Source organism: Vipera ursinii (assembly GCF_947247035.1).
Source record: "Vipera ursinii genome assembly, chromosome: Z".
Lineage (NCBI taxonomy): Eukaryota > Metazoa > Chordata > Lepidosauria > Squamata > Viperidae > Vipera > Vipera ursinii.
In genome coordinates this window covers 125,215,398-125,237,611 of record NC_139517.1, presented here as the reverse complement: position 1 = coordinate 125,237,611, position 22,214 = coordinate 125,215,398, and the positions used below count along the sequence as shown (strand labels likewise).

At 40.1% G+C, this 22,214-nt stretch overlaps 1 protein-coding gene and 1 long non-coding RNA gene across 4 annotated transcripts in view; both read right to left on the bottom strand.

The window, feature by feature from the left end:
- Nucleotides 1–22,214, bottom strand: part of LOC310648912 — a 468,719-nt gene that overhangs the window by 10,888 nt on the left and 435,617 nt on the right. The gene's annotated exons all lie outside the window — the stretch shown is intronic.
- Nucleotides 1–22,214, bottom strand: part of CTDSPL (CTD small phosphatase like) — an 80,653-nt gene that overhangs the window by 7,380 nt on the left and 51,059 nt on the right. For all 3 annotated transcript variants that reach the window (XR_014494173.1, XM_083377023.1, XM_083377022.1), the window contains exons 2-6: nucleotides 17,097–17,251; nucleotides 14,862–14,894; nucleotides 9,188–9,289; nucleotides 3,059–3,115; nucleotides 342–434 (exon numbers count right to left, since the gene is read on the bottom strand). Coding sequence is in view for 2 of the 3 variants with exons in the window: in XM_083377023.1 (XP_083233149.1) it covers nucleotides 342–434; nucleotides 3,059–3,115; nucleotides 9,188–9,289; nucleotides 14,862–14,894; nucleotides 17,097–17,251 (440 nt within the window). In the remaining variant the exon portion in view is untranslated. The remainder of the gene's footprint in view (nucleotides 1–341; nucleotides 435–3,058; nucleotides 3,116–9,187; nucleotides 9,290–14,861; nucleotides 14,895–17,096; nucleotides 17,252–22,214) is intronic.

Genomic DNA, 22,214 nt, shown 5'->3' with positions numbered 1-22,214 from the left:
AGCAGACAAAAGTACACGTTGCCAGATAAAGAAAGCAGAAGAAAAAAGGGGTGGGAGGGAGATGAAGATAATTATTTTCTCCTTATTTGATATGACATGCCCGCCCCCCAAAAAAACAACAAAAAACCACTGACCCAACTTTCCTTTGTAGGAGATTTGGGTAAAGGAAGAAAAACTGAATTGTTATTGTTCACCAAATGCTCGTTTCTCTTCAGGGATGCTGGACAGCCTGGCCAATATTACAAAATTAACCCTAGTGACAGGGTGCTGTGTCCAACTTTGGAAGTCCTGAAATGAAGCAAAATTGTGAGAATAAGAGGCACGCCAATTGCACAACTTACTTTTGCTAGGCTGGCTGTGAATAGCACACATTCATAGAGGGCTCCCATTCTTTGAAGAAATTTGTCCACGTGTGGCCGTTTTAACACATAAACCTGAAGGGTAAAGAAAGAAAGGCAGCCGCTGAGATTGAAGGATGTGCGCAAGCAGCTGAAGATCACCATCCTTGCAGGATTAATTTGTATTTCGATAAATAGGAGAGGCGAAGGGAAGTCCCGCTGGATCGTTACCTAGCTAGTGGGTCCTGTATAAATCAGCGAGATGCTTCAGGAAAAGACAGTGTAAACTTAAAAAGGACGTAATTTTAAAATTATTAATCTATCATACTAATTTGAAGAAATTTTATTCCTCTGCAAAAAGAATGAATGGGTTCACAATGCTCTCTTTTTCTAGCCTTCAAAAAGAGGAAGACTTTGTTCTGAAAGTGAAAATAAGCTCCTATTTCATTTTGTTTCATTTTCAAAATGGAAAAATCCCGGATTTGTGAATGGATTTTCATAGCTTTTACTATTAAATAGCTATTGATAGAGAAGCAACCTAGAACTAAGGAGAAGCTTCCTGACAGTTAGAACAATTAATCAGTGGAACAGCTTGCCTCCAGAAGCTGTGGGTGCTTCATCACTGGAAGTTTTTAAGAAGAGACTGGACAGCTATTTGTCCGAAATGGTATAGGGTTTCCTGCCTGAGCAGGGGGTTGGACTAGATGACCTCCGAGGTCCCTTCCAACTTTATTATTATTATTATTATTATTATTATTATTATTATTATTATTATTATTATTATTATTAATTATTGCACTGTAGCTAAAATACTTCAGCAAATAATTATAGTTAATGCAATAAAACGTATCCGTACTAACTCAAGAAATGTTATTCCTCTTACATAATTATTAGATATGGAAATAAATACAGGAGGTCCTCAACTTACAATCTCAATGGAGCCCAAACTTTTTGTTGTTAGGCAAGGCAGTTGTTGAGTAACTTTTGCCCATTTTGTTCCCACTTTTTTTGGGAGCAGCTTTTTAAGCTGAATCCTATGTCATTTAGCAAATCCAGCTTCCCACAATGAGAATGTTTGTTGGAAGCTGGTTGGGAAGATTACAAATGGTGATCACACGAACCTGGGACACTGCAACTATCCTAAACACATCAGTTGTGAAGTGTCTGAATTTTGATCAGGTAACCATGGGGATGCTGCCACAGTCTTATTAAGTATGAAAAAGGTCATACACAATGCTGTTATAACTTCAAACGGTCACCAAAGAAATACCTGTATGTCAAGGACTACATGTTCTGACTTAAGGTAGAGGTACAACAAAAGAAGAAGACAAACATTATAGGTATTGTGTCAACACATAGTTTGGTTTTGAATGTGTTTAACTGACTTTCTGAATTGGAGGTAATCTACTCTGCAGGAATTGGGTTTGGCTAGTCTAAAGAAAAGAAGAACTAGGGGTGACATGATAGAAGTATTCCAGTATTTGAGGGGCTGCCACAAAGTAGAGGGGGGGGGGTGTCAAACTATTCTCCAAAGCACCAGAGGGCAGGACGAGAAACAATGGATGGAAACTAATGAAGGAGAGAAGCAACCTGGAATTAAGGAGGAACTTCCTAACATTGAGAACAATTAACCAGTGGAACAGCTTGCCTCCAGAATTTGTGGGCGCTCGCTCCATCACTGGAAGTTTTTAAAAAGAGGCTGGACAGTCACTTGTCTGAGATGGTATAGGTCCTACTGTTTGAGCAGGGGGCTGGACTAGAAGACCTCCAAGGCCCCTTCCAGCTCTATTCTATTCTATTCTATTCTATTCTATTCTATTCTATTCTATTCTATTCTATTCTATTCTATTCTATTCTATTCTTCTACTGTATTCTATTCTATTCTATTCTATTCTATTCTATTCTATTCTATTCTATTCTATTCTATTATTCTATTCTATTTTCTATTCTATTCTATTCTATTCTATTCTATTCTATTCTATTCTATTCTTCTATTCTATTCTATTTTCTATTCTATTCTATTCTATTCTATTCTATTCTATTCTATTCTATTCTATTCTATTCTATTCTATTCTATTCTATTCTATTCTATTTTTTGTTCTATTTTCTATTCCGTTCCATTCCATTCCACTCTTGAGATATATCTTTAGCAGCAGGGCGTCTTTTTTGGAAAAGTAAGAAGACGACATGTAGACTTGGACTTTCAAGCATCTTCTTTATTGCGTTGTGGCTACATCCCAGTGCAAGTACTCAAGGATAGGCCATTAAGAGTGCACACAGCCTATCCTGGATTACTTGAACCTGGTCATAGCCCGTCCTGGAAAGACATACCAAGAATGCTGTCCTTTAGAAAAAGAGAGGATTAAATGCAAAACATCATCGCTTATTAAAATCATGTACGACTGTTCAGAGTTGATCATAGTTTTATGTACCCTCATCTGAATAAGATTATGACAACAAGACGAGGCAGCAAAATATCCTTTTGAACCAATCATTGTTACTGGTTTAAGCAACCCCTTTTACAATCTTACTGACACAGTTCAGCCATTTGAACTGAAAATGGCTTTCAAGTTGAAACTCTGCCATCCCGAAAACTCGCTCATTCTAACCTGCCCATTAACTCCAAAACTTCATTCTTTGCCAAGCTAACCTCAACAAATTCTAGACAGGTGCAAAGCAATTCGCCACCCCCATATAAAAATGCAAATAGTACTTCTTACCTGATGTATAGTTCCATCAATTTCAACTGGAACAATGAAATCAGCATTGCTAATTGGCTAGAAAAGCGAAAACAGAATTATCTTTAAAAAAAAAGAATGATTTCTAGTCTGCAGAGTCTAGAGAAACTTACCAAAATCATAACACGGCCCACAAGGCATTAATCTGCATACTTCAGGTCAGCGTTTCCCAACCTTAGGAACTTGAAGATGCGTGTACTTCAATTCCCTGGCTGGGGAATTCTGGGAGTTGAAGTCCACGCATCTTCAAGTTCCTAAGGTTGGAAAACACTGCTTCAGGTAACAACCTGCAGAGATAGCTCCTTTTACACTTACCAAAGAGATTAGGATTACTCTGTTCATATATCTGAGAGATGCATTCCAACGTTTTGCTAAAGATGTATTTGGCAGATTTCTATAATATAGTCATAACACCTAAGCAAAATGCTTTTTTTAAAAAAAAAACCCAACAAAGAAGGTGTTATTAAAAGGTGGAGCATGCTGTGCCTTCTCTCAAGCAGAAGGGATTCCCCCCCCCCCCCGCTTTCTCTGAATAAACTGAGGAAAGGCACATCCCATAACTCCCAACAGAACCGGTTGCTAGGAAAAAAGCGATTATTTGCTATAAGAAATCCTGGAGTCAAGAGAAAGACTCCAGCCTTCAGTTCAATGTGAGCTAATGGATCTGCTCGGGGTTAACGTCTTTTCCTTATTTCCCAGGCTGGTGTAGGTAGTCCTCGACTTACGAACACCACTGATTTCTGTTGCTAAGCGAGACAGTTGTTATTTATTTAATCCCATTTATATCCCGCCCTTCCCAAAGACTCAGGGCGGCTTACAATCTAAGCACAAATCAAGTGGGGTTTGCCCCATTTTCTGACCTTTCTTGCCACCGTTGTTAAGTGAATCACTGCAGTTGCTAAGTTACGTCACATGGCTGTTAAGTGAATCAGGATTTCCCCCCCATTGACTTTGCTTGTCAGAAAGTCGCAAAAGGGGATCACGTGATATCCGGGAAACTGCGGCCGTCATAAATACGGGCCAGTTGTCAAGCATCTGAATTTGGATCTCATGACCAGAGGGATGCTGCCATGGTTGCCAGTGTGAAAAACGGTCACAAGTCACTTTTTTTCAATGCCTCTATAACTTAGAACAGTCACTAAACGAACTGTTTTAAGTCAAGGACTATCTGTATTTGCATAGAAACGCACGCAGCAAGAATGGTTCGCAACACATTTGAGAGTACAACAGGAGAATGTCATTTTCATATTTTTTCCTTGTCTTAAGAAGTAAAGGTGGAAGAGAAGAAAACCTAAAGTATTCCCTGCTCTCTGATTGGTTTCACCCACAGACATGTTCTTTCGCTATCCAAAATCTGAAGAAATGTCTAACTTATTTAGTAGAATCCTGCCTTTATTATGTTCACAAAAAACTCCGGGTGGCAAACATACCCAACACACCTTCTTTCCTTCTCTTTTGGCCACAACAATCCTTTGAGGTGGGCTGGGCTGAGAGAGAGAGAGAGTGATTGGCCCAAGGTCACCCAGTAGGCTTTCACGGTTAAGGCAGGAGTAGAACTCCCGGTCTCCTGCTGATTGGCCCAGAGTCACCCTGCTGGCTTTCATGCCTAAGGCGGGACTAGAACTCGCCCTCTCCTGCTGATTGGACCAAAGTCCCGTACCCGGCTTTCGTGCCTAAGGCGGAACTAGAACTCCCAATCTCCCGCTTTCTAGCCTGGTGCCTTATCACTAGACCAAAGGATCTCTCTATGGAAGACCAGGCCTTAAAGCTGTTTCAGAACAGTCTTGGCTTGGGGTCCTCATTTAACAATACTGAGATGGGAAACTATGTCATTAAATGACATGAGTTGAAATAACCCCACATGACTACACTACGTACCGGTAGCAATGACAGTTCCGGCAGTCTTAGCTGCTGTTGTTAAGTTAGGACCATGCAGGTCATTAAATGAGGATCATGTGACCAGAGGAGGCTGCAATATCGTCTCCTTAGTAGTTAATATATGTACTATCAAGACCTCTCACCAGACCGCACTACTAGGCTGACCTTGCTCAAAAAATATGCAGGGTCTGATTAGAACTGGGGTGAGAGATTTCGAGGGGGTTCCAGGCTGCAGGCTAGACTGGGAAGCTTTTAAAAAATGGAGGGAAACAAAGGCAAAGCATTTCTGTATTGTTTTCAAGAAAGCCGCAGGACTTTGAAAAAAAAAGTGCAAAGAAGAGCAACTAAGATGATTAAAGGCCTGGAGACTAAAACATAGGAAGAACAGTTGCAGGAATTGGGTATGACTAGTCTAGTGAAAAGAAGGACTAGGGCGGACATGATAGTATTTGAGGGGCTGCCATGAGGAGGAGGGGGTCAACCTATTCTCCAAAGCCCCAGAGGGCAGGACGAGAAACAATGGTTGGAAACTGATCAAGGAGAGAAGCAACCTGGAACTAAGGAGAAACTTCCTGACAGGGAGGACAATCAACCAGTGGAACAGAAGGTGCCTTCAGACATTGTAGGTGCTTCATCACTGGAGGTTTTTAAGAAAAGACTGGACAGCCATTTGTCTGAAATGGTATAGGATCTTCTGCCTGAGCAGGGGGTTGGACTAGAGCAGGGGTCAGCAACCTGAAACAGTGAAAGAGCTACTCGGAACCGGTTCCCTCACAAAAGGAAAAACTGGGAGCCGCAAAAAATGTTTGCGCATGCGCGTACATGCGCAGAACAGGGTTTGACTGAAGAGTGGAGCCAAGGCGAGATATGCACCTACCCTGCATATTTGAATTGATTGGTTGAACTTTTTTAGTCCCACTTTTTTTTTTGGACTGCACATGGCAGAGGACTGGGAGCCGCAGGAGACGGCTGAAAGAGCCGCATGTGACTCCGGAGCCGCGGGTTGCAGACCTGTGGACTAGAAGATCCCTTCCAGGTCTATTCTGATTGCATAAAATACCCAGGAGGCGAGTTCAGCTCAAAAAGGTAAAAAAAAATAGGTAAAAAATAGATGCTAATGATTTGATTAAATAGAACATGAGATGTAATTATATCAGATCAGGCTTGAGGCCTCCTAGAAGATCATATTACAGGTAGTCCTTGATTTACAACCACAGTTGAGTCCAAAATTTCTGTTGTTAAGTGAAACATTTTTGCTTTTTGCCCCATTTCTTGCCCCAGTTAAGCAAATCACTGCAGCTGATAAGTTAGCAACATGGCTTCCCCATTAACTTTGCATGTCCAAAGGTCGCAAAAGGGGATCACGTGACCCTGGGACACCGCAACAGTCACAAGAATGAACTAATTCGCCAAGCATCTGAATTTTGATCACATGGAGCTGCAAAGGTTGTAACTGTGAAAAGCGGTCCTAGGCCAATTTTTTGAGTGCCTTTGTAACTCTGAACGGTTGCTAAATGAACTGCGTAAAGTCGAGGACTATCTGGATCAAGGGTCTTCAAACTTGGCAACTTTAAGACTTGTGGACTTCAATTCCCAGAATTCCTCAGCCAGCCGGCTGAGGAATTCTGGGAGTTGAAGTCCACAAGTCTTGAAGTTGCCAAGTTTGAAGACCCCTGATCTGGATACACATGAAGTCTTCAGAGCTCAAAGAGGCTTTGGATTCAACCACTAAGAAGCAGAGGATCTCTTGGTGATTCAGAATATTGACATCTTTCACCTGTCATCAGCAAAGACCAAGCTGAATGGTACCCCAGGGCTTTTCTGATGGAGAAGCTATGAACCTGAAGCATCTGAAGAGAGGCCAAATATTGTCCTGGTTCTGTTTGTTGTGAGTCTTCTCTGGTTTTCTGCTGTGTTCCTGAGGTGATTTGCAGAAGGCCGTCATTCTTTCAAGACTGCATCTTTAATAAAGTCTAAAAGCAAACTTGGCAACTTTAAGACTTGTGGACTACAACTCCCAGAATTCCTCAGCCAGCCTGGATCATGTAATCCTCAGTCTCGGGGTCATGTGATTCCCTTTTGTAACCTCTTGACAAGCAAAGTCAACGGGGAAGCCTGATTCACTTAACAGCCGTGTTACTAACTTTAACAACCGCAGTGGTTCACTAAAAACTGTGGCAAGAAAGGCCGTAAAACAGGGCAAAACTCACTTAACGAATGTCTCACTTAGCAACAGAAATCTGGGGCTCCATTGTGGTCATAAACTGAGGATTACCTGTAATGTCTTTAACTGAATTGAGGAGCAATTCCTTTTTCACACTGGAACATTACAGGTTAGATGACTTTGTTTCATCTGGCATTTGATTAATCTACTGTAAATGCAGATTCCCATTATGTATCAGTAGGACATACATGAAGCTGTGACGATATTACCAAAGACTTGCAAACATTCAGAAAATTTAAAGGGTGGGGGCATACTGTTTTTCACCTCCTTATAAGCCATGATATACAACTTGATAGGATTTGCATCTTGGCAACTTATTATCCTGCCATACAGGTATACTCCTTGTCTGACATCCATTTATTTAGAAATCATTCAATGTCGTAACAGCATTGAAGGAGGGGGGACTTAACATAATAGAATATCAGCATTGAAAGGGAGCTTACAGACCTAGTCCAACTCCCTGCTCACGCAGGAGACCCTACACAATTTGAGACAAGTGGCAAGTCACAATTTGAGACAAGTCCAATCTCTTCTTGAAAGCTTCCAGTGACCCACAACTTCTGGAGGCAAGCCGTTCCATTGATTAATTTTTATCACTCAGGAAGTTTCTCTTTATATCTAGGTTGCTTCTCTCCTTGATGGAGCCTTGGTGGAGCAGTGGGCTAATGCCTCCTTAAGTAACACCAGCTGCCTGCAATCAGTGCAGGTTCGAGTCCCACCAGGCTCAAGGTTGACTCAGCCTTCCATCCTTCCGAGGTGGGTAAAATGAGGACCCAGATTGTTGGGGGCAATTAAGCTGACTTTGTAATAATGCCGCTTGGTGTGTGTGTGTGAAAGCCCTAACAAGCAGGCATATACATAGAATGAAGGCTACTGCTAAGCTTGTAAGCCGCCCTGAGTCTTCGGAGAAGGGCGGGATATAAATGGAATTAAAATAAAATAAAAATAAAATAAATTAGCTTTCATCCTTTGCTTCTTGTCCTGTCTTCAAGTGGTTTGGAGAAGAGGTTGACCCCCCCCTTCTTTGTAGCAGCCCCTCAAAAATTGGAAGACTGTTGTCATGTCACCCCTGGCCCTTCTTTTCATTAAACTGGACATACCCAATGCCGGCAGCCTTTCTTTATAATTTTAGCCTCCAGTCCCCTAATCATCTTTGTTGCTCTTCTCTTCTCTATGAGGGCAGCCAGTCCTCACAGTTGTGGCCGTCATAGTTCCCAAGGTCACATGATCACAATTCAGATGCTTAGCAACTGGTGTGCAATTATGACAATGCTATGTCGTGTGGTCATGTGACTGCCATTTACGACCTTCATTGCCAGCTTCTGACAAGCAAAATCAATGGGGAAGGAAGTTGCAAATGTCATGGCAATTAAGTGATTGTGATGATATAAACCATGTTGGATTTGCCTAGCAAAACTGTTGCACTTTACGATCACCTCACTTAGTGACAGAATTCCTGATCCCAATTACTGTTGATAAGCAAGAACTATTTGTAGTTAAATTAATTCCATATAATAAATTTATTTTCTTACTTATTTAAACTCTGTCTCAACCGTTGGTTGATCAGATTCATACATTACATTACACTATTGCAAAGAAATTAGTTCAAGAAAAGTATTATTTCAATAAGAATTGTAACTGGCAGGAATTAAATGTTTCAGGAAATAAGGAAATAAATACTTGTAATATTTTATAGAGAGTGAAGTACTACATCCAAATTTCCCACATAACAAACGCTGTTACTACTCCTTGGGAATTACCGCAAGCATACCTATTGCCTAGATTCTTAACATTTGTTTCATTTGATTAACGGAAAGCAACATGTTTTGAGGCGGTCTTAGGGATATATATGGCTATAAACCACTACATATCATGGTCATTCATGAATGAGGTTACCATGACAGCAAAGACATTTTAGGATCTAGAAAGGACATTTAATAAGAAGATATTCCTGTGTTCTTTCATGTATTTATCAAAAAGTTACAAGAAATATGGAACAGCATACGTACCTTAAAGGAGCTATGCACTAATGTTTCATCAAGATCAATGACCACACATTTCTTCCCGTAATCAGATATTGTCATTTCTGGCAAGAGGTATTTAGCTGGTGGCTAAACAGAGAGAAAAAAAGGAACACCTCCAAGATGTTAGGAATGTCCATGCTAAACATAACAATTGGTGAAAACCAATATAGTCATAATTAAATTATTTATGGCTTGTTAAACAAATACCTGGAACCACATTTCTTTTGTATGGACTGTAAAGGATTTCAATGGCATAGCTAGTCCTCGATTCACAATTCATTTAGTGACTGTTCGAAATTGCAACAGCAATGAAAAATGGGACTGGAAAAAAAGTTTTTTATACTTACGGCTGTTGCAGCATCCCCATGGTCACGTGATCAAAATTTGGATGCTTGGCAACTGACTCGTATTTGTGACTGTTGCAGGTCACATAATCCCCTTTTGCAACCTTCTGACAAACAAAGTTAATGGGCAAACCTGATTCACTTAATAACCATATTATTAACTTAACAAACTGCAGTGATTCATTTAACAACTGTGACTGAATTGGCGATCCCAGGAATCATCTGAGAGAGCATTATCAGTAACTGACAAAATTCCACCTGGTTATGGCCAATCACAAAAAAATAATTTTACAGAGATCCAAGCAGGTTTAGACTCAAGCGGCTTGGTTAATAAATTCAGTGGGAGGCAAAAAATAAGGTCCAAATCGGACAATTGTCACAATTTTCCCCCCAACGTAAGATCAAAATGATGAATGGTTAAGAAAATGTTGAATGTCAGAAAAACACAAAAACGTAGCAGCCCCTCATGTGCAGGTAGTTCTCAACTTATGACCACAACTGACCCCAAAATTTATGTTGTTAAATGAGAAATTTGTTAAGCGACTTTTGCCCCATTTTATGATCTTTTTTTTGCCACGTTTGTTAAGCGAATCACTGCAGTTGTTAAATTAGTAACAAGGTTGTTAAGTGAATCTGACTTCTTCATTGACTTTGCTTACCAGGTCTCAAAAATATGACTCCGGGAACACAGCAACTGTCAAAAATGTAAATCAGTTGTCAAGCATCCGAATGTAAATCTTGTGATCATGGAGATGCTACGTAAGTATGAAAAATGGTTATAAGTCAGGTTTTTTTTAGTGCTGTTGTAAACTTCGAACAGTCACTAAATGAACTGTTGTAAGTTGAGGACTACCTGTGTATTCTGTTCAACATAACGTATGTCCCAAGGAAAAAAAAAAGAACAAAATACATAGAACACAAAACAAAACAACAAGAATTTTACTTTAATAATTTATGCCCTGGCTTCCCCCTTCCCTATTTTAAGACTGGACTGAGAAAATCCTTAATTCTTGTTTTTTTAAGAATCCTTCTGGCTCAAATGAAGCAATATTATTAAATCCAGATAGTTCAGGATATTGAACCCACCAAATTCCCAGAAAGAAAATATTTTAAGTGCCTGAGTGTGCGGGAAATGGAACGGAGAGCCTTATAAATACATCAAGAGAGATATTCAGAATCATACTATGCCCACACATTTGCAATTCCCTTAAATTGGAATCATATAGGCCGGGAATATTAGCCATAAAGTGTGTGTGTGTGAGAAATAATACCACTTTATGGAACTCTTAAGTATCACCTGAGTTTTAAGAATTAAACACCTTGTAGCTGGGCAAGGCAGCACCACTGGGGACTAGTAACATACAGAATCTCATCAAATTATTGTTTAAAAAATGGCCATGTCTGATTTTAACAAGGACACCAATATCATTAGATTGTGACAATTTTGTTTTGTTTTTCACATCCAGTCTAGCTGGATGTGACCTACCTTGGGGGGTACTTATGACCTACCTTGGGGGGTACTTATGACCCAGATTCAAAGTTCTGACAGTTGCCCCCACGGTCATGTGAAAGCACTCATGGCTACTTGCAGCTTCCTGCAGTCACATAACCACGTTTTATGACAATTTTGTTAAAAAAACCCAGCATTTATTTCTGATTTTCAGCAAAACGTCACCCAAGAAAAACCGTTGGTTCATTTAGAGCCGCTGATTTGCCTAACTACCACAAAAAATGGTCATAAAATCATAACCCAACCTGTTTTACTACCATCCCAAGTTATGACCGTGATGGTCAAGCTCTACTATAGCCATAATTTGAGGATTAACTGTAATTACAGAATCTATAGGGTCTATTATAGGATCTATAGTCCTGGGCTGTATTAACAGAGAGATTTATTTATTAATTTTATTTTAATTCCATTTATATCCCGCCCTTCTCCGAAGACTCAGGGCGGCTTACAAGCTTCAGCAGTAGCCTTCATTCTATGGATATGCCTGCTTATTAGGGCTTTCACACACACCCCAAGCGGCATTATTACAAAGTCAGCTTAATTGCCTCCAACAATCTGGGTCCTCATTTTACCTACCTCGGAAGGATGGAAGGCTGAGTCAACCTTGAAAGATAGACTCGAAATCACCTGAACTGTCAATAGCATTCTATAAGTCCTTGGTAAGACCACACCTGGAATACCACATCCAGGTTTGGTCACCATGATATAAAAAATGTTGGGACTCTAGAAAGAGTGCAGAAAAGAGCAACAAAGATGATGAGGGGGCTAAAACATATAAAGAACGGTTGCTGGAACTGGGTCTGTCTAGTTTAATGAAGAGAAGGACTAGGGGTGACATGAAAGCAGTCTTCCAGTATCTGAGGGGCAGCCAACAGAGAAGAGGGAGTCAAGCTATTTTCCAAAACAGGAGAAGAAGCAGCTGATGGAAACTAATCAAGGAGAGAAGCAGAGAAATTTCTTGACATTAGAACAACTGGAATGAGTTGCCTCCAGAAGGTGTGGGTGCTCCAACACCGGAGGCTTTTAAGACTGGACAACCATTTATCTGAAATGGTATAAGGTTTTCTGCCTGAGCATTGGGTTGGACTAGAAGACCTTCAAGATCCCTCCCAACTCTGTTATTTTGTTATTAGTGGTCTTGGGCAACAGCCAGCAATAAACTGGTACCGCAGATTTCTCCAAGCAATATTTTTATTCCTGTTTTGGTGTCTCATCATTGTCAGTCCCTAAACACTGCTGGATATATAACAGGCTTCTTTGTCCTGTAAAAACCCTTTGACCTTTAAAGAGAGTATACAAAAACAGGAACACAGAAATGAAATCATTTCGTCAAATGAGATGTATAAGCAGAAGCATAGAATCAAAACCACTTGAAATACTAGTATTGCTTTATAAAACCTTAGTAAAACCACACTTGGAATCCTGCATCCAGTTCTGGTCATCACGTCACAAAAACAAATGTTGAGTCTTCAGCAAAAGAGCAGAGAAGAGCAACGAAAAGGATTAAAGGCCTGGAGACTAAAACACAGGAAGAAAGGTTGCAGGGTTTGGGTTTGGCCAGTCTAGAGAAAAAAAAGTTTGCAGGAACTGGATATGGCTAGTTTAGAGGGGGGGGGAAAGGACTAGGGATGACGTGATAGCAGTCTTCCAGAATTTGAGGGGCTGCCACAAAGAAGAGGGGGAGTCAACTTATTTTCCAAAGCACCAGAAGGCAAGAGAAGAAACAACGGATGGAAACTTAATCAAAGAGAGAATAATCTAGAACTAAGGAGAAATTTCCTGACAGTGAGAACAATTAATCAGTGGAACAATTTGCCTCCAGAAGTTGTGGGCATCACTAGATGTTTTTTTTTTAAAGAATGGGACAACCAGTTGTCTCAAATTGTATAGGGTCTCCTGCCTGAGCAAGGGGTAGGACTAGAAGACCTCCAAGATCCCTCCCAGTTCTATTCTGATAAGATTGATCTACTAGATCACTTTCTTAACCATCCCTTGGCAAATGCTTTCTCACGGTCTTGGTCATTAATGAGAGGTGTTGCCCTTTCTTCTCTGGAGTGACTATTTCAGGGCAGGGAATGAAATCCATGATTTAAATTGCTGCATTAGACGTATTTTTCTCATGGAATTAAAATGATATGCAGGTTAAAAAACAAGAGAGCTGGTATATGGCGTAATGATTAAGAGCCTGGGCTGATCCAAATTCTAATCCACCCCAGCCCCAGAAGCCACTGTTTGATTATGGGCTACCCTCTCTTTCTCTCTCAGCCCAACCTACTTTGCAAGGTTGTTGTGCTGGGAAAAAAAAAGACGCTGCATTTTGTAGGCCACCTTGAGATCCTGAGGTAAATCTAATGAAAAAGTATCTCCTCAATAAACATAGATGCGGACTGCATATTCCCCTTATTATAATTATGCACAGGTACTCCTCGAATTACAACCACAATTGAAACCAAAATTTCTATTGTTAAGGGAGACATTTGTTAAGTGAGTTTTGCCCCGCTTTACGACCTTTCTTGCCACAGCTGTTAAGTGAACTGCTGCAGTTGATAAGTTGGTAAAACAGTTGTTAAGTGAATCTGGCTTCCCCGCTGACTTTGCTTGTCAGAAAGTCGCAAAAGGGGATCACGTGACCCCGGGACACTGCGACCGTCATAAATATGATCCAGTTGACAAGCATCTGAATTTTGATCACATGATCATGGGGATGCTGCAAAGGTCACTGTAAAAAATAGTCATATTTTTCAGTGCCACTGTAACTTTGAATGATCACTAAACAAGCTGTTATAAGTTGAGGACTGCCTGTATTTTATCTGTAGCAAAGTTAACCCCCTAATCTCTGTCTGTGAGCGTTCAAAACCTGGATGATGCAATGAGCTACAATACTTTCATTTCTGCAAACCTTTGATGAGGAATCTAAACCAAATTGTTTTTGCAAAATGCTATCTGCGTGCGTGTGTGTGTGTGTGTCTGTGTGTGTGTGTGTGTGTGTGTGTGTGTGTGTCTGTAAAAGTAAATTTATATGCTGCTCAATTCCCTGGGAATTGTTTTAAACATTTAAAAACAACACAAATACCACAAAAACAGCACGAGACCTAACAACTACAATGGCAAAAATAAAATATAAAGATGGTTTCAAACATGTGGTTTGTGACATAACTGACCTCACTTTGAATGGGACTAAGTTAGCGATGTCCAGTTAAGCATGTCCTACAAACATGGCGGTACCAACTATTCTTCCAACATCAAGGTAACATCCACCAATAAGGTCCCTTCTAGGATTCTTACTGTTATTATCACTCCACTGTTCCCCTCCTCCCGCCCCAATTGGAAGTTCTGGCTGGGGAATTCTGGGAGATGAAGTCCCCACATCTTAAAATGGCCAAGGTGGAGAAACACTGACATAAAGGATTAAAAATGATAGGAATGAGTGGAAATGAAAACTCTGAATGGTAACTTTTTAAAGATGCTCCAATGTTTAAAAGAAAAAAAGAAAGCAAAGTAGGACACTGCACGTTACCCTTTGGTTGCTGAACACATGATAAACAATGGTTGTTGCACAAAAACCTACCGTGCATCCAAGTATTGCCAGCTTGTGAAAGTGAATCAATAAACTGGAATAGCGGAATTCATGCTTCCTGTGAGTTGTGCTTACTAAGCTACGGTTTTGTGAGGTGTCCAGTTGTAGTTCCACATTTATAAGATCTTGTCAGCATGCCCCCCCACACACACAAATGCAAACTATCTGATCCCAAATCAAGAACATTAAAAGAAACGGAACATAAAAAGGATTAAAAAAAATACATACACTTGGAATGGGAATGACCTGCATCTGGTCACCCTGAGGGAAAAACGGGGGGGAGGAAAAAATAAGTTCGTAAGAGTGTAATATTTCAAAACAGTAGAACATAAAATAAACAGACATGTCAGATTTAATACATAAAAGCTTTCCAACTAAAACTTAAAAAAAGAGGAATTTAAGAAATTGGTTAAATTAAGAGAAGTAAATACGGTGTCAGCAGACATTATCAAGGAACTGCAAAACCGTTACTAGAAATTTTGATATTTTCAATAGATATTGCAAAAAAAGGAGTGCCAACCATTTTTTACAGCCTTGATGTAGTGTTTTTGCCCTGCCAATAAGTTTTGGTCTGCTGCTTATACAGCATGACATCAGTACCAGACCAATATTTATCAATAAATTATTATTATAATTAGCAATTAATCTTTAAGCCTTCCTTAGGTTCAGTAACTAAGCTTAAATTTTTATTTTATTTATTTATTTATCTATCAAATTTATTGTCCGCCCATCTTATCGTAGGGTAACTTAAATAAGACTTGGTTGGATCCAGTTATAGTCATATTTAAGAGCACATCCACTGCAGCCAACCACTGTATTTCACATCAACTGATTTGACTTGCATGATTTTAATACATTAATACAATAATATATTACTGAATTCAAGGAAAACCGATGACCTATTTCAAAGTGAAGTGATGGCTGCCTACTTCCAATAGCCAGATACAGACAGAGTAAAAATGTATTCATTACACGTACCACTGAATCAATTTAACTCTTGGTAGTTTACAATGGAAATAAAAACCAAGAATACAATAAAATCAGTTTCAACTTAAAATTATTAAAGCAATCTCAGCAGGATAATAAAATGATAACCACGATGCCAATATTAATGTACATGGCAGCAAATTATATTGTAACTCAAATTCCTTCAGAGAAATTCTCTTAAGTCATCTTCTGGAAGGAGGCTAGCAGAGGTAGCAGCTAGGTTTCTGGGTGTATGCTGTTCCACAGGATGATGTACATGACAAAAGATATGGGTTATTTTTTTATTTTTTTTTGCAGGGGGACACTGATATATTCTATGGGGAACTCTAAGCATCTTCGTGAGAGATAAGCATGAAATATGGGTCAGTTCTACTTGGAGAAATCAATCCAGAAAGAACCTGGGAAGTGCACAGAGCTTTAAAAGTTAAACCCAGCGTTTTAAATTATGCATGGAAATTTTCAAGAACAGACCCTACACTACAGTAGTCTAACCTACAGTAGTAGTGAGGAAGGAGGGAGTTAGAACTTCCTGCTACAGACAGGACCATACTAGCACACCCAAATGTGCTTCCCCCCCCCTCAAAAGGCAACTGGACTTTGTTGTCTTTCCTTGAAGACATTTCGTTTCTCATCCAAGAAGCTCCTTCAGTCTGGCTGAAAGGTGGAGGGTGAAAGGATTTATATTCCTTGGCGTCATCTGGTCGTTGGCACTCCTTCTGAGAGTCACTGAGGGCCACTTCCATCCTCCACCCTTCAGTTAAGTCCAGTTGCCTTTTGAAAAAGCACCTTTGGGACAACCCTGACCTGGATGACTGAGAATCTCCATAGTTATATAGGTAGCATATACACACCCTAGCTGCGGCATCTATGGCAAATACAGCATAGCTGTCAATCCAAATTTTTTTTATCAGGCTGTGCATTTGATCCTTCAGGGAAATTGCTATCATAACCAGAGTCAGAACTGGAGTAGCCAGAAAACCAGATGGTTTCTCTCAGAGGTTTCATGGAGGTGTTAAAGAGCAGGAATGATGGAATTATGGACCATATAAAGAGGCATCCATAGAGCAGACCCTCCACCCATCATCACCCCGGTACACTGTAAAAATGGCATTTTCATTCCATGCCAAGCTTAAAACTCGGCTGCAAGAAATGTTACTGAAGTTCTACCACCTTGTCAACAACCTACCCAATAAAGAGGTGAGGGATTGGGTGCTGTCTTACATAACTAGATCCTGGGAAAGTGCTTTCAGAAAAGGATACACTATACCAACTCTTTAAAGGAGGCTTTGGCCATTTTTTCCGATCCAGCTACTTACGGCCACAAAGAGAAAAAGAATTAAGCCTTGTTCTCAATGACTCCCAATACATTCAGTACTTTATCTGATGTGAACCAGGCGACAATTTATAATTGTGGGTTGACTCATATAAGGCTCTACCTTCCCCGCAAAACTCACCCTATTAAAAAAACTAACTTACCTTTTGAAGCCCGCCATTTTCTTCCACCAATGGAGGAAGGACACTGGGGCTGTTGTGGGATGCAGGCTCAACATTGTAGTCACGAAAGCAGCAGAATAAAGTGCTAAAGATGCTTCTGCTCCTCTGCTTTTTCAAACTGAGATTACATTGGGACACTGTAAAGAGATAAAACATGGTGTTGTAAATGATTTCTGGACTTTTTTTTTTAAAAAAAAATGCGTTGTTTCACACAGACCACAGATAGCTACCTCTAATGTTATAGCACTGACTTGACACCCTTCCAATATTTCTAGCAAATTACTATACAAGTAGTCCTTGACTTATGACTGGTTACTTAATGACCATTCAAAGTCCTAATAGCCCGCCCCCCCCAAAGTATTTATGATCCAGTTTCAAAGTTCCAACATGGTTTCACACCCATCCACAGTTACCTGACCACATTTTAAGTACTCAACAACTGGCCCGTTTAAGTACTCAACAACTGGTCGTTTGCAGTGTCTTTAAGGTCACGTGATTGTGGTTTATATTTTTGCTAAATATAAATATTTTTGATTCTCTTAACAACTGTAGCAAAAAAAGCTAATGAAACCTGGTCATTGTGGGTGACCAGCTTTACTGGCCAACATCATGACTTATAACCCTAATAAGCAGGCTCCATTACATCGTAAGTGAAGAACTACCTGTGTGTTTTAGTCTGAAAACAGATCTTCTGTAAATTTGATGTTTTTATCTGTAAGCAAGTAAATTAATTCCAGTTTATGATGTTGAGTATTTCCAGAGAACATGCAGCGTTCGAATGAAATGAAATGCCAGAGATATACATGTAATGGAATTTGTTAAGCCATACTGTTTTTAATGTGGCAAATAACTACAAACATCACAACCATATTTTACACTAAGGTATGAAGGGTTCATCAGGTATGTCCACAGAAATAAGGACCATCTATTCCTACAACAAACAATATAACTCTGTTTTATTTAGATCCATTTGGACAAGGCCTTTGGCAAAGCAGTAGTCATAAACACGAAAGGTAGCTGTTAAAAAAAAAACAAATTTGCTAGCAAACACATTTTAAGGTTTGTCAGAAATGTGTGATCAAAAGGTCTTTTCAGGACAATGAAAAGTGGCTAATATATTGCAGTAGGAATCTAAATAATAGTTGGAATTAGTCCTGTGATCCTAAAAGAAAGGAATATGAGCTGAGATTCTTCAAATATATGCATTCTCTGCCCCAGTTTCCTACGGGAAATGATTTCTGTAAATTAATCTGAAAAGCATGTGAAGGAGGCATTTCCACCGCCACTGGGAGACCACTTAAACATGAGCCAGCATTGTGTGGTAGTAGCCCAAAAAGCTAATACAATCCTTGGTTGTATAAACAGAGGCACAGAATAAAAATCACATGAAGTATTAGTACCGCTTTATAAAACCTTAGTAAAGACCACATCTGGAATACTGCATCCCAGTATACTGCTTTGGTCAACTTATTCTCCAAAGCACGGGAAGGCAGGACACAAAACAATGGATGGAAACTCATCAAGGAGAGAAGCAACCTGGAATTAAGGAGAAACTTCCTAACGGTGAGCACAATTAACCAGTGGAACGGCTTCCCTCCAGAAGTTGTGGATGCTCCAACACTGGAGGTTTTTAAGAAGAGGCTACACAACCACTTCTGCTTGAGCAGGGAGCTGGACTAGAAGACCTCCAAGGTCCCTTCTGGCTCTATACTGATTGATTGACCACCATTTGCAGCATTACAGCTGACTCCCCAATTCAGAGCATCCTGCAGGGCTGGAAGTGAGATCATTATTTTGCAAACCATTTTGCTGCTGGCCAGGATAATAATCCTGACATCCAAAGGATCCACTGATTTCAAATGAAGGCGGTTTTTTTGTTGCCGCTTTTGGGGATTTAATCTTTATTTCTCACTTTTAAAGTGAGCCACTGAATAATCTGGATCACACACGAAAATGGAAGTTATACTTTCTTCACATCTACAAGCCTGCTTAGCCTCATCCTGCGTTTCACTACAAATTCCGAGATTGTGTGATCCAGATCTAGGTTTTTGTGGCTGGCTGAGCAATACAAGAAGTCCTCGACTTACAACAGTTCATTTGGTGACCATTCGAAGTTACAACGGCATTGAAAAAAGTGACTTAGGACCGTTTTTCGCATTTGTGACTGTGGCAGCATCTGGATGCTTGACAACTGACTCACACTTATGACGGCTGCAGTGTCCCAGGGTCACGTGATCATCCTTTGCAACCTTCTGACAAGCAAAGACAATGGAGAAAGCCAGACTCTCTTAACAACCGTGCTACTAATTTAACAACTGCAGTGACTCATTTAACAACTGTGGCAAGAAAAGTCATAAAATGAGGAAAAATTCACTTAACAAATTTCTCACTTAGCGACATAAATTCTTGGCTCAATTGTGGTCGTAAGTCTAGGTCCTCTAGGACTACCTGTAGTGTTCCTGAAAAACACTATTTTTAAGTACTTTTAAATTTGAAAATGCTGAACATCATTATCTTGCATAAAGCATATTTTCCACCATTTCTGAACTGAAGCATTTTAATTCTCTTGGTTTCTTCAGACTTTTTTCAACTGTAAACTTCCACCAAGAGGCTGCAAAAATAAGTTTCAGCCTATGTTTTAGTTCAAAATGAAGAATCAATAAGTGACAAAAGAAACCTGATAAATCAGAAGATTAGGAGACAAATTGAAGTGTTTTTTTATTCACCTTTTTCTTTTATACACCACCTGCACAGCTTTTCTAATAAAGGAAGGCATTAACTACAAATATTTCAATGTTAAAACTTGCAAAGAAGTAAAGCTTATGTAGTTTACTCTGTTTCAAAAGAAGCTCATTTTGCACTGCAGAAAGAGAATAGATTTCACTGTAAAACAATATCTTGGGAGTCCAAGCTATTGAATTGTGATTGTAAAATAAGGAATGTTTTCTTTTGCTTCAATAAGATAAGAATAATGCAGACTTCTGTAAGTCTTGGACTGAATAATTCCTAGGAAAAATATAAGAACTCATGTGAACATCAAGCTAAATTCCATGTCAGGACTTTTGTTATCATTTAGCAGAAGTATTGAGTATTTCTTCACTAGTTAAATGTTTTAAGATTCTCTCACAATGTCAGCCAAGGATTTGTCTTTCACCTAAACACACCAATTGTTGTTGGCTTTACTGGTATGATTTAAAATAACTCATTCTCTCCTATTCTACGAATTGCCAACTACAGGGTATCCTCAAATTACAACTATTCATTAAGTGACCATTTGAAGTTACAACGGCACTGGGAAAAGTGACACAGCAATAGCACTTAGCCTTATATAACACTTCACAGTGCTTCACAGCTCTCTCTACACAGTTTACAGAGTCAGCACATTGCCCCCCAACAATCTGGGTCCTCATTTTACTGACCTTGGAAGGACGGAAGGCTGAGTTGTTCAGGATTGAACACCAGGCAGTGGGCAGAGTCAGCCTGCAATACTGCATTCTAACTACTGCACCACCACAACCTATGACCGTTTTTCACACTTACGACCACTGCAGCATCCTCATGGACATGTGATCAAAATTCAGATGCTTGGGAACTAACTCATATTTATGAAGATTGCCTTGTCCTGGATTCACGTAATCACCTTTTGTGACCTTCTAAGCCAGGGGTGTCAAACTCAATTTCATTGAGGGCCGCACCAGCATTGCGGTTGCCCTCAAGGGGCCGGGTGGGCGTGGCTAGAGTGCGTATGGCCTACTGGGTGGGCATGGCCAGCTCTACATGGTTCGCATCAAGGGTGCCTATGGGGGCCTGGGCAGGAGTGGGACAGATCTGGGGGTCTCTGGCAGAAGGAGGGTCTCTGGGCCAGGGCCAAGGCAGTGGGGGCCGTTCCCTCCCTGTTTCCAGGATGGTTTCGCGGGCCGGATCCGGCCCCCGGGCCTTGTGTTTGACATGTCTGGTCTAAGCGAACCAAGTCAATGGGGAAGCCAGATTCACTTAAGAACCATATTACTAACTTAACAATTGTTGTGAGTCACTTTATAGTTGTGGCAAAGGTCATAAAATGGGGCAAAAGTCACTTAACAACTGTTACTTAGCAACAGAAATTTGGGACTCAAACATGGTCGGATGTCACTGTATAGAAATAGTGGCAAGTAACGTGATGAACTAAATTACTAATCTAACAGTTAATGTACTTTTCCTACCCTTTTATTTCCTTGCTCTTATTACTTGTGGAAATATGCCTGGGGAAAAACAAAGTTTTTCTTCTTAAGACAAAAAAAATGCAGATTTATTAAACTGACTCATGGGAAACAATTACCTATTGTATTTTTTCCCCTTGAAACTGCAACTTTGTAAGAAGTCTGATAACTTGTAAAGGCAAACACTATTCAGTTGTCCTGTTTCAATTAATACAACTTCAAGACTGCAACATTGCAGTTCATATCAAAGTGAGTGAGAATATGGATAATCTAAGGCAGCCTTCAAAAGAGAGGGATTATAGTTACCATCACCAGCAGACATATTTTTATTGTGGAAAATGATGACAAGTATAGTCTTAATAGGTTGGCTGAGGCTAACACACAAAGGTCTCATTCACTAATGCAGCAATGACCAACCTTGGCAACTTTTAAGACCTGTGGACTTCAACTCCCAGAATTCCCCAGCCAGTCCACAAGTCTTAAAATTGCCAAGGCTGGATAGCCCTGCACTAAGGCTTAACTACAGGCAGTCTTTGACTTATGGCCATTTATTCAGAAGCTATTCAAAGATACAGTGGCAGTGAATAGACTTAGGCTAACTTCCCAAAGTTAAGGGCACTGCAGTGCCCCTATGGTCATGTAATCAAAATTCAGGCCCTTAGCAGCCTGTCCCCACCTATAAATGCAAAGGGGCATTTTATCTGCCCCACTCATCTTTCTCTTCCCTCATTGATAACTTTTGACCGCCCTGCACTCCCTAGCCCAAGGGTCTTCAAACTTGGCAACTTAGGCGACTGTGGCCGGGACTGGATTGTGGTGTCTGTGGCTTTGTGCTGTGCTGCTGAGCTAGGGCTGGGCTTCACATTGTGAAGGTCTTCGTGCTATCCTGTGCCTCATGTCT